The sequence below is a fragment of the Crassostrea angulata genome, chromosome 4 (assembly GCF_025612915.1).
Source record: "Crassostrea angulata isolate pt1a10 chromosome 4, ASM2561291v2, whole genome shotgun sequence".
Classification (NCBI taxonomy): domain Eukaryota; kingdom Metazoa; phylum Mollusca; class Bivalvia; order Ostreida; family Ostreidae; genus Magallana; species Magallana angulata.
The window spans coordinates 47,397,743-47,410,952 of record NC_069114.1 but is presented as its reverse complement, the minus strand read 5'-3'; the positions used below and the strand labels follow the sequence as shown (position 1 = coordinate 47,410,952).

The window sequence follows — 13,210 nt, the reverse complement described above, 5'->3', positions numbered from 1 at the left end:
CGAGTTTACAAAAGGATATTTTCCAGCTATATTCAGTTTTGAATTTTTTCACAAACGATAAGAAAAAAAATCTTAAGTTTTGGTGGTATCAAACCCACAACCTAAAAACCCTAACTCTATATCGTTACCTAATGTGCTCTAACCACTGAGCCATTTCATTCACAATACACTCAATTGTTTTGATGCTATATGGGACTTTGACAACGAATTTACGGACTTGTATTATTTTTCTAAAACGTTCAATTGTTGGGATACAAAATCACATTTTTATTGTATAGTTGGTCATCTCTCCACGTTTTTGTTGATTGAAATCGGTTTGATATTCTTTAAACCTTATATAGACTATGACAAAAAAATGGAGCTCAAACCCGCTTTATAAAAGCAAAGGCGTTGAAGTTCTAAAAATGACACTATTTTGATGTTTTGACACGCATACGCCAGTTTAATTCAACATATTACAAGTATTTAACATATTTAGGGGTTATAAATCGATGTTGTGATAAATATACATTCCTTTAAGGTATCCCACTTCTCAATGTTCTTGTATCAAGAATTTCTTAAGAAGTATATCATTGAAATCTGTAGACAAAACATACTTAAAAAATACAAATATGATAAGGGGTCAGTGTCCGTCCCTCTGAGTTATGGCCAATTTAATTTCATCTTTTTGCACCCCAAATGCAATTTCAGCCCGATTAGGATTTGTTGTCAGTATTTTTGATTAAGCCAATTATTTCTTCAAATATTGTTTTTAATGATGCACAATGGTTACACTAAATAGAGGAATTACGAGAGAAAAAAAATCGTACGAAGCTGCATAAATTTTTGTAAGACCTTTTTGCACTTAAAATAGACAATTTATATAATAGTTACAATTTGATTTGAAATAAAAACTTTTTGAATATCAAGAATTTTATAGGATTAATCAAGCTTGCCGAGATAAGTATTCAGTATCAGTTTGACATAATAAAACATGGGGGCCAGTGATGTTAAATTTTAGATATATTGCTTCAAGATAAAATTTTCGCAAAATCTGGATTTAAAAATTCAGACATTTTCTATATATTTGCATGATTTTATGCTAAACGTATATTGCTATCTCAAGATTTAATTTTGTACGTGTCACAAAGAACCTACAAAATATGTTACAAAACTATCAAATGTTAAAAATTGAAATAATGAATAAAGTGTAATAGAAAGAAAAGTATATTAAAAATTCATAAAATTTCTTGTTTCTGTCGTTTTCGTCTAAAAAAAATCCTTCCGCACGAAAAAATAGTTCCCCCCCAAAATTGAATTTGAATTGAATTTCTTTATGCATGTTGTGTAATTATGAGATAATATTCTTTTTGTGATGATATAATAATACCATAATGATTTAGAAAAAATTATCAGATTTGTTGATATTTTAATTTCATAGTATCTTATCTTTTCTCATATAGGCATTTTACACGCCTTATTCATCCATCTTCTTGTTTCATATTAATAAAAGCTGCATATCTCCTACTAAGATAGGAAAACTGTTCAAAAAACAAAATGTTATAACGCAGCTTCTAATGAAAGTACAGGGAACTCATTACTGACGATAACAGTGACACATAAAAACAAATATTCAAATCGTAATTTAATTTGATTACGTATTCACATCGGTTAATAATAATGTCAAAATATCTTATTTCACAAAATACCAAAGTGATAAAAATCTCGACTATCCTCTCTGATCACCGATTTCATTCGTCGCGTCATCGTGTCGATGACATCGACATTCTATTCGATTGGCCGGTTTCCCGAGCCCGACCAATATTTGTTCCGCAGTAACCCGGCTTGAATGGTATTCCTCCGTATCCCACACAATGCTTTATGACAAACCCACTACCGTTGTCTAATTGGATAAAAAGTGCTAGGCCGTAATGCTAACACAGTATCTCGTAAACGACACCTTGTAAAGCTATCACCGTTTCAGTCGGTATACCCGTACCTGAGAACCAGCATCAACCGTACAGGGAACTTTTATTTTTATAAGACTTAACTTATTTTATGCAAAAGATGGAATGTTGCAAAATTCTTCATTTGAGCTTACCACAAGTGAGTCTTCTCCTGCTCATGTTTACAACGTTAAGTAGCTGTTGTTTCATCCGAAACTGTCCGCCGGGCGGGAAAAGAAGCATGGGGATCGTCTCACAACCCACGAAAGAGGTAAGCTTTATAGCTTTTTATAGTTTTCATCCTTTTAATAGCTTAATAAACTGGCATACAACTTTACCTTTTAATTAAATAAATATCAGATCCGTGTTAGAGTAGCCACTCCAAAACGCATTACAGGGTATTTATTAAATGTTCAAATGCCCCTTCACTTTGCCCAAGACTACTAGAGAAGAAGACCAATTTTTTTCTCTTAAATCTGCCGGCATGAATAAAACTAATCTTATTCTTTTTAATTTTTCATGTAATATTTCAAATATCATAACAATCAAGATGTCGGGGGTTTGCTTTAATTTTTCCACGAGCAATATCGGTATTTAATAGTTAATGATTACAAAAAATCATGTTTTAATCCCAAAATAAACCTTGGAAAATGTAGCAATTCTTACCCGTGATTTATTCTCTCTCCTAGCTGAAACTGCACCGTGAAATAATCGTGGGAATGTATGCGATTTCGTGAATGAACGGACGAAATGCTCATAGTATTGTTCTGTCGGGTGAAATCTTCCTCCAACCATTAATCAAAGCATATCATTCCAAATCTCACAATACTTCCTTATTGGGGCGGCCCCGGGTTTTTGCAGAGTTCATCGCTTAATAGACTTTGGCGCTGTTTAAAATGAGCTTTTAGCAGAATTGTCGGAGATCAAAAAGGATTCTGTATTAGCATTTTTATCGGATTAACAAGTATTGGTTCAAAAAGTGGAAACTGAATGAATAACAATCGATAGAAAACTGTGGAAAATAGATAAGGAGTTTGAAACAAAAATAACTTGAAAAATAATTACTTCCTGGATGAAACTTACCGAAACGAAACAAAACAAAACGAAATCAAAACGAAACGAAACGAAACTTACTGAAAAGAAACTATCAGAATATTTTTGAAATCATTAAAGGTATATAATTATATGTGTAATGTGTAAGGATTATTCTTTACTTCATATAAAATTTACAAAGTTCAAGCATCAAGATCATTGTCGGGTCCAGCTTATTGAGAGGTAGTTTCGAGAAGGTTCCCCCTTTCAAGGCATATGTTTTTGTTGGTGTACTACTGTAGATTCATTATTATAAGTGAGTACTTAATACCACCTTTCAACGGCTTTGCATTGAATCGCAAGAATATAAAATCGCGAACTTTTTCTTGCTTAACTCCTTCTTAATCACGTAAATTTTACTTAATATGATCTATTACATAGTTTGGGGTCGGAAAAACGCAGACCAGGAATCACCAGTAAAATCCGATTTTGGTATACAAGTATATATACAAATGGATTACTAGTATATTTACAAGAACCCGATAGTGATAATTTAGTATTTTAAATCATAATGGTTATAGACATTTCATTTTGCTCGATTTCGTCTTGTTTCGTTTCGGTAGGATTTCGTTTCGTTTCGGTAGGTTTCGTTTCGTTTCGTTTCGTTTCGGTAGATTTCGCTTCGTTTCTATTTCGTTTCGCACTTTACAGGTTCCCCCCCCCCCAAATCTAGAGTTTTTAAAATTGGCATAATGATATGTCTGTTATTCCCTTTGTTGTGTTAAGGTGGTATGGGACACCTCCACATTGTGACGTACTTCCTATCGAAATAAAAAATAAAATCAAGCATAATCTTTTCCAAAATTGTTACTGACATGTAACAGCTTAGCGCAATGGGTTACAGCGTAAACTACTAATATGTACGTCACGAGTTCGAATCCCATTGGAAAAGTTATATTTTTTCCTTTCCAAAAAATTTTAAAACATTTTTGGCCAAATATTCTATATGAAAATTCTAAACCGGTTTGATTATAATGAGGTTTTATTCACGTTAATATCGACGGGTTTTCCATACCACCCTACAAAGGAAATTCCATGTATGCAATTTGTTTGATAAACACTTTAAATGAAATGTTATAGACAGATTTACAAATAACTATTACAACTTATACATACAAGCCCCCGACAACTTCTGTTATGCAGTTCAAGAATTGTTGCACCCATTAACTACGCCTGTCACCATACAAAATGCTGATAGGACATTTGCCGTCAATTATGAACATCCCACGGGGTATGAAGTATTTTACATGGCCATAACGGCTTCAAACATTGCATGTCTGAAGCAGACTTCGACTGAAAGGTTGAAGGGTTTTTTTTTTTACATAGAAGATGTGTTTATAATATTGATAATGGAATTTGTAAATGCACCCAGTGTTTATGAGAGCCACCCCCAACAAACAATATTTAAAGAAACCCATTGATCAACTTTACAAAATATGTCGTTAAAGGTTACAATTAAGGTCTTCTAATTTAAAAAAAAATACAGCCTGTAAAATAAGAAAAGTTCCCTCGAAGACAAAGAACTGATTTTGAAGTGGTAAAAGCAGTTTTTCACGCAGAAAGACGATAAAAAAGCCCCATTGTGTTAATGTGCTTGTTCTTAATTACTAATTATCTGAAAAATATCAACGGAATATTTCTTTAGTCACCTTTGCTATAACATAAATTCACACTCGAAATGCAAAGATGCCATTCTTGGCTAATGACTAAAAAAAAAGTGTGAAGTTTGAAACATGGGAGTCCTTTGTAAGCTTCTGTTTCCGTAATAGGAAGTTCTAAAAAGGTTACTGTCATTAAAAAACAAATACATAATCATAATTTTTTGACCTTTCTTCTTGACTTGTTGACCTAAATAAGAAAGAAAAATCCTTAGTTTCTAGTACCCTATGAACTGCACGCGACCACCTCCGTGTTTACTTAATATTATTTACTATATCTGACATTGTTCGCAGTTGTATGTATCCACTGGGGTTGTAACATGTATGAAGCTGAATGAGTTACAAAATCAAATCTCTCTCTCGTTGGTTTATACATGTACATACATCGCCATTTTAACTTTGAACACATGTGCCCAGTATTTAGAACAAATAGTTTCATTTGAATCGTTTAAAAAGGCTGTACGGCCATGGACATCTAAAAAAAAGTTATCCACCTACAGCGTACCAAAGAGACGACAATTAATATTATTGATTTTATATATTCAATGACCCGATCACTCTAGCACATTTACGTTGAACCGTATCCATATATAAATATTGAGAAGTCACATCACAAAGTGCCCTCCTTTTGACAAACAAATCATTCCTTTGGAAAAAATAAGACAAAAAAGAAAACCTGTAATCTTAGGTGTTTTAGTGGGGTCTTGTGTTTTAATGCATTTGTATACGAAGGCAATCTCGCATTTCCTTTTCTTACAGAGCGATGCTACTCCCTTGGGTTTATAGCTTTCATTGACTGTATTGTGGTCACCGGATAAAAAAGCCGTATAACTCGTGTAAAGATAATGAAAAACTCAATCCCCATTCTAAGTCTAGTGTTCTCTTAATGAAAATAAGTACATCCCGCTGCCTCAAGCACCCTTGGACATTAGCTCAACGTTATGAGTGACACATGTGTCTAATTTCTTACGATAAAAGATCCAATTTCATGAATGAAAAATCCATTTTTTGTAGATTCTGTTACTTACTGCTAAATGCTATTTATGGCTTAGTTAGAAAAATATTTTGAAATGGGGAGGGGGGGATAAATAATTGACAAACAGCTATAAAATCATGTCACTGACCGTAGAGAAACCAAACCAATTAAAAAAAGAATTTTAGTACTTTTTAAGATCGCGGGCATGTTAAGGCTTCCCGATGCGATATGTAGAAAGTCACTTGTCTGTACTTCATACGATATGACGTCATAATTAACTTTGACGTCACGATCTGCATTCCTGTCGATAGTTCTCAGGGAATGTATCTTAACGTTAAAAGTGAATTATATCAAACCAGTATAATACCGCATGTTTCCTTTATATAGATGCTGCAGTTAATGCTAGACGTACAGAATTCATTCATATTAAAAACCAGTATCAAATAATCGGCAGTTTTAAAGCTTCGTTTTAAGTAAAAGACTATTTATAAACTAGTGGTTTGGAGACTCTCCCTGCTACGTGTAAACAACTGAATGAAGAAATTTTAATGCATGTAAAACCAGCTTGGCGCAGGTGAAAGATCAACACAATTTTAGAATATTTTACGTAAAATTGGTAGAGAATATAAGTACCAATGTGAATCGTGCTGCGGAAACCTACGGATTTACCCCAATTTTTTGTAAATCGCTTTTGATTAGAAAAAATGTGCATTATTTTGATGATTTTGTGGAATGTTTCAACAATATCTTCTATAAACGAAATATCTATTTCTTTCCCAAGCAAGAACTTCAAAGTTTATGACTTAACAAAGGATTTTTCTTAAAAATATGTATGATTTAATATCATTAATCACCTGCGCCGATGCGTTTTAACTAGATCATTTGCAATATTAGGATTCGCCTGTCACGTGATTACGAAGTACATATGACGTCACAAAAATGCATCAAATATAATATTTAACATTGATGTCAATAAATGTAACATAGATTTAAAGAAATACTCCCGGTAAAATTATTTTTGCCATGAATCAAATAATATCGTTTTCCAGCCGTATTTTAACATCGGGACGCCTTAACAATGCTGCGATCACAATGCAAAAGTTCTTTTTAAAAATTCTGATAGATGTGTGAATAGGAAAGTACAATGTAATATCAAGCCCGCTTATCAAAGACAGTGATACTAGTATTCGGCTATAGCTACAGATACCATGATGTGCTTTTTTCTAGAAATATAACCCTGGCCTAAGTATGCCTTGCAAAGACGGGCCCATGTATACCAGACTGAGTATATATACGGTATGGTACAATGTCACGTGATCAGAGCGCCATTAGACTTACCCCAACCTAGTTTTACAACTTAAGAGGATAACTCTTAAGTTGTTATTTCAAATAAATATTGACTCCTACTCATGCTTAAGTTACAGTAACCGTTTGATTTGGTGTCTATCCCCCCCCCCCCCCTTGTTTTCACCCTGACAAGCTTGATACCTGGCCGCTGAAGTGCTATTATATGGCATTGCGATGCCTGTCTGAACTCCAACAGATGCTAAAGAAAGCTTATATAGTAAGTCAAACCAACCATAGAACTTTGAGAAATGCACAAAAAGGAGTTTCGGTTTTGAAAACAAAAATAAATTGGGTTTATCTTAAACTGTAAAATATGGTAATATAAGTGTATACAGAAAGTTATGAGGGACTGTCCTAAGATTCGAAGAACACCATGTTCAAATGTTCTAGTCAAACCAAATCACCTCTACGGTTAGGGAAGAGAAATCAAAACTTTGTACAATTGTTTTTAGAAATATTTTTAACAGTTTACCAAAAAAGTGAACATGTTAGGTGCAATGGCATGTCGGGCATTTTCATGTGATGCCAAGACAATGTATAATGTAAACCTTGGTTTTGTTAATAAGCACTATAAGACAAAGCGTAAAGTTTATGCACTGAAATTCTGTAGGCCTTTAAAATGAACAGAAACCCCAGCATATAAGTATCAAATACTAAGATGTAAAACCTATATAATAAAAAAAATTAATTTTGTGAGAAACCATGGTCCATCTAAAAGGAGATGGCAGAATTAATTTAGTGTATGGCAGTGTTTTCTTCTCTGTATGACAAAGAAAACTGTGTTTAATAGTGGACTGTCTGTTTGTAGTTCTCTCCGACTTCCGCCTACATAGTCGAAATATAGGCACAGACATGATTGGGTGCGTCTAAAATGCAAGAGTAGTAATTATAACGCAAGTGGTTTTAGAAATGACAAAGAGACATTTACCGCGAAAGGTGTTTCGTAAAAGCAAGTTCCTCATAAGTTCTTTGTCTTTAAACGATAAGAAAAATCAAAGTAATGATCAAAAATATGCTTCAAATAGTAGACAAAGTATGTACGGTTAAAATGATCTTTTCGTAGGGTATTTTAAAGAAAAATCTCTTTGCAGTAGAATGCGTTTGATCTTTTCGTCCGGTTTTGTGAGAAAAAATATATCGATTTTTCGATTCTTTTTTATTTTAATCAGTATTAACTTCAACGTACAGGTCACAAGCAAACCTTCCTTGCTTCAGTTCTTTGATCTAATTTTTTTCTAACATTGTCTTGCAATGCAGATGTATTTAATAAGCAAACGTGTACATGTGTTTATTTGAATCATCAATCTCACCAATAACACCCTGTCGTTCTGCTTATTAAATTTAGATTTTATAGTGTATAGCGTTAATTACTTGGGGCGGAAATGTATCAAAAACTAATCTAAAACAGCGAAACCCGAGGTCTTATTTACCACAATATCGACGGTTTATTTCCGTGGTTTTAGAGTTAATTTATTAGATTACAGTAACTATATAGGTAAGAGTACCAAAGCAACACTTTTATTGATAGCCGAAATAATTTTCGATATTAATAAATGACACTTACTTTACAGATAGGGTACATAGAAATGATAATCAATGTTTTTAACGTACCAGTTTTTGTGTGGCTTCAAAATTATTTTCTATAATTGAATATTCCCAGTAATACAGCGTAGAATGGAAATTTAGTAAATTTTGATACAGAATGTTTTTGGTCAGTGTACATACAGATTAATTTTAGTACAAACATTTTAAACTATTTTTTTTACAAACATTCTATGCAAATGTAATGCATGCATATTACTAAGTACAAGTCAACAGAGAGTATACTTTATGAAGTATAGTGTGTAATGTGTAATTTAGGTAAAATGAGGTACATTCATGTTCTAGTATAGTGTAGTACGTCATTTAGGTATGGTAAGGTATAGTAAGTTACATTCATGTTCTAGTGTAGTGAGATATTTAGGTATAGTGAGGTACATTTATGTTCTAGTATAGTGTAGTACGTCATTTAGGTATAGGACGGTACATTTATGTTCTAGTGTAGTGCGTTATTAAGGTATATTGAGGTATATTCATGTTCTGGTATAGTGTAGTACGTCATTTAGGTATAGTAAGGTACATACATGTTCTAGTGTAGTGTAGTGCATTATTTAGTTATAGTGAGGTACATTCATGTTCTGGTGTAGTACGTTATTTAGGTATAGTGGGGTATATTCATGTTCTGGTATGGTGTAGTACGTTATTTAGGTATAGTGAGGTACATTCATGTTCTAGTGTAGTGCGTTATCTAGGTATAGTGAGGTATATTCATGTTCTGGTATAGTGTAGTACATCATTTAGGTATAGTTAGCTACATTCATGTTCTAGTGTAGTGTGTTATTTAGTTATAGTGAGGTACATTCCTGTTCTGGTGTAGTACGTTATTTAGGTATAAGGAGGTGTATTCATGTTCTGGTATAGTGTAGTGCGTTATTTAGGTTTAGAGAGGTATGATAATGTTCTAGTGTAGTGCGTTATCTAGGTATAGTGAGGTATATTCATGTTCTGGTATAGTGTAGTACATCATTTAGGTATAGTTAGCTACATTCATGTTCTAGTGTAGTGCGTTATTTAGTTATAGTGAGGTACATTCCTGTTCTGGTGTAGTACGTTATTTAGGTATAAGGAGGTGTATTCATGTTCTGGTATAGTGTAGTGCGTTATTTAGGTTTAGAGAGGTATGATAATGTTCTAGTGTAGTGCGTTATTTTGGTATAGTGGGGTACATTTATGTTCTGGTGTAGTGTATGGCGTTATTTAGGTTTAGTTGGGTACATCATGTTCTGGTGTAGTGCGTTATTTTGGTATAGTGGGGTACATTTATGTTCTGGTGTAGTGTATGGCGTTATTTAGGTTTAGTTGGGTACATCATGTTCTGGTGTAGTGCGTTATTTAGGTATAGTGAGGTATATTCATGTTCTGGTATAGTGTAGTACGTTATATAGATATAGTGAGGTATAATAATATTCTAGTGTAGTGTGTTATATAGTTATAGTGAGGTATATTCATGTTCTGGTATTGTGTAGTGTGTTATTTTGGTTTAGTTGGGTACATCATGTTCTAGTGTAGTACGTTATTTAGGTTTAGTGAGGTATATTCATGTTCTGGTGTAGTACGTTGTTTAAGTATAGTGAAGTATACTCATTTCTGGTATAGTGTAGCGCATTATTTAGGTTTAGTGAGGTATAATAATGTTCTAGTGTAGTGCGTTATTTAGGTTTAGTAAGGTACATTCATGTTCTGGTATAGTGTAGTGCGTTTTTTAGAAGTACACTGTGTTTTACACCTATTGTGGTCTACTGTTCTTCATCCATTCTGGTATTTACAACTACTTACATAAATTGTACAGATATTTCGTTGGTTATAATGAACATTTCATATCGTTTCAAACTTTCAAGTCTCATAATTTTAAAGAAAAAATTAGGGAAACAATGTGCGAAGAATTATCGTTTAACGATAGAGAAATATTGTTTTCTTTTAACATCGCGGTTAAACGGCAGTTGATCTGTAATATCAATAGAGGACTTTGTAATTTGATTGCGTGGGGCGAATATTGGTTAAAAAAAGAGCAAAATCTTAGACCTAGGTCATCGATTTATTTTCTAATGACCATTAATTAATGTTTAATCAAATATCATACCCTTGTCTTTTGAATGTTTGTACGCCTTTTCCTGTCTTAATAGCAAATCAATGTGTGTCGATAGTTTTGTTGCATGTTTTGAACCATGAACCATGGCGACGATTACCGAAAAGATTCCATAACTGTGTCCACAATCTCTTTTAACACTTTCAAAATATATTGAAGATTCGATGATCATACGAGAATGTGTATTTATTCTTTCCTTTTTTTTTGACAAAGCTCTAAAAGTTTCGCACTATAACATGTACCGGTGATTCATCATTTTTATCCCCTCGTGCAACTTGTTGCGAAGGAGATATAGCATCGCTGCTGTGTGTGTATGTGTGTCTCCTTCAGCTTATGGACAAGATTCAAAGAAATCCTTGCACCGATGTATATCAAACATCGTACAATTTTTAGTATGGTAAACGCAAGAACCCTATACGTTCTAAAGTCAATTGGTTAAATATTTATTAAAATCTCGTTAAAAAAATCACCGTTTTAAACAGGTATTTTATATACCCGACTTGACAATAGACATTTCCGGAAGTAAAGCGAACGTAAACATTTCAAATCAATAACTTGATATTTTGTTGCATTTAGACCTGGTAAAGGTAAGTAACAAAATTTTCTTTAGTAACGTTGAGTTACACGGTTTTTAAAAGGGAAAAATTGAAGCGGACAGTTAATTAATTTTATCCCAATTTAATCAAAACAAGTAGCCGTCTGAGTCGAAATTCGGGCTATATTTCCCGAATTATTAAGAGTCAAACAGGTCAGGATTCAGAAGAGGCATTGATTAATATCGTCAATATCAAATATTAATATTAATTGCAGCAGATCTATAACTGCCTGTAAATTTAGGTCGAAATGCGACATGTTAGAGAACTGACTAAAGATCGCTAGATCATATTTAGCAAATTAGCTGTGTTTTATATTCATAATGAAACAAAAATATTTGCTTTTACATATCTCTGATATATGTCACTGAATAAGGCTTAATTACTCAACTTTAAAACATGTGTTGTGTCTTTCCGCTAGTGATCAGGAAAACACTGCAACCACGTAAATGCAACACCCCTCTCCACAAAAATACATACAACCTAGAGCATGGGAATATAGATAATATGAGATATTATGAATTCAAAGGGGTTTTTAGATACTTTGTATCATATTCACTTTCATCAACGTTGCATGCTATATACATAATACATGCCCTGATTTTCCATCACGCAAGTTGGTGTATGCCAAAATAATGCATTTCCCCCTCAAAGTGTTTCATGTCGCAAGGGGATGCTCCGCTTGGCGGTGCCCTTGTTAATTCTATGATAGATTTTTAGGTTTTATCTAATTCATTTTTTTTGCGATTTCTCAATTGATGAATACAAGCTAGCATCATATCAAACACATACATGTGTTGGCGATGTACTGTCACCATTTTTCCGTTTTAAATGATAATGCAACATTTGAAATTAAAGAGCAGCACACAGGAAGATTCAATTGTACGACATATGTCATGATATGTTTGATCTTGTTTTCAGTGTATGTCTTGTGGACCTGGGCTTTTGGGTCAATGTGTCGGACCCGACATTTGCTGCGGACCTTTTGGTTGCCAAATGGGTACATCCGAATCTAACATATGCGAAAAGGAAAATGAAAGTACAACAGCCTGTGCCATTTCAGGGCCACCTTGCGGAAGTCGTAATCAAGGAAACTGTGTTGCTGATGGTATTTGTTGTGATACAGGTATGAAATATATTCTAAACTATGTTTTTAATTGATTTAATCAGTGAATGTTGGTATAAGTAGAGCGACCTTTAAGAACCCCGTGCCCGATTGATATTGAGATTCGAATCGAACATTTTGAGTCTTTTCCACAGGCAGCGTGCATTATCAAAGAGATAAATCAAGCAAATGTAAATACTGTTTAACCGTATATCGATGTCCCATAAAGTGTTTTCTAATTGCCCAAAAGACTCATGTTTGTTTTACAGAGTTCTTTATTTTGAACATCGACTTCTGTCGGCAAGTATTAATCATCCGTTAATCCATTTACAGGCGCGTGCTCATTTAACACCAAGTGCAAATTAAACAGCGAGCCAAGGGATGTACAGATTTTGTCTTTACTTAAGACCCTGGGCTTGATAGAAACCAAGGCATACAACAACGCTGGAATGTCTTGAGGTCAACCCGAGGATCATCTGTCAACTATACTTCCCAGTCTGACTTTGTCAATATTTGAAAAAAAAACTCTATTAATTCGTAAACTTTGCAAAAATCGACACGGTCCAATATACGGCCATATTGCTTCCTTCCGGTGCCGTTTCTCAGCAGGGAGACGTGTAACCGTCATTATTCGCTCAAACTAGTTTCATCAGCTCTCTTTTGGAAAGATTTGAAGAAAGGAGGCATTAAAACTTTTGATCTTTTTCTTATTCATTTTATTTCATTTTAGATCACATCCCGATTATATATTTATCAATATATATTACATGTACCTTTCTTAATAAAATATTATGATCTCAGAGATATATAATAAAGCCGAAATTCTCAC

At 33.6% G+C, this 13,210-nt stretch overlaps 2 protein-coding genes across 2 annotated transcripts in view; one reads left to right on the top strand and one right to left on the bottom strand.

Annotated features, from left to right (window-relative positions):
- LOC128181361 (uncharacterized) overlaps positions 1 to 2,758 on the bottom strand; it is a 24,969-nt gene extending 22,211 nt beyond the window's left edge. The window contains exon 1 of the mRNA XM_052849734.1: positions 2,592 to 2,758. Coding sequence (XP_052705694.1) covers positions 2,592 to 2,720 — 129 coding nt within the window. The 5' untranslated portion in view covers positions 2,721 to 2,758. The remainder of the gene's footprint in view (positions 1 to 2,591) is intronic.
- LOC128181362 (terepressin/terephysin-like) lies at positions 1,818 to 13,210 on the top strand. The gene is made up of 3 exons (XM_052849736.1): positions 1,818 to 2,196; positions 12,198 to 12,402; positions 12,715 to 13,210. The coding sequence occupies exons 1-3, from the start codon at positions 2,038 to 2,040 to the stop codon at positions 12,837 to 12,839; spliced, it is 489 nt and encodes a 162-aa protein (XP_052705696.1). The 5' UTR covers positions 1,818 to 2,037; the 3' UTR covers positions 12,840 to 13,210.

Coding starts and splice junctions, on each gene's coding strand:
- LOC128181362 (XM_052849736.1), top strand. CDS start 2,038: ATGCAAAAGATGGAATGTTGCAAAATTCTTCATTTGAGCTTACCACAA. Junction 2,197..12,197: donor TCTCACAACCCACGAAAGAG/GTAAGCTTTATA, acceptor TCTTGTTTTCAG/TGTATGTCTTGTGGACCTGG. Junction 12,403..12,714: donor TGGTATTTGTTGTGATACAG/GTATGAAATATA, acceptor ATCCATTTACAG/GCGCGTGCTCATTTAACACC.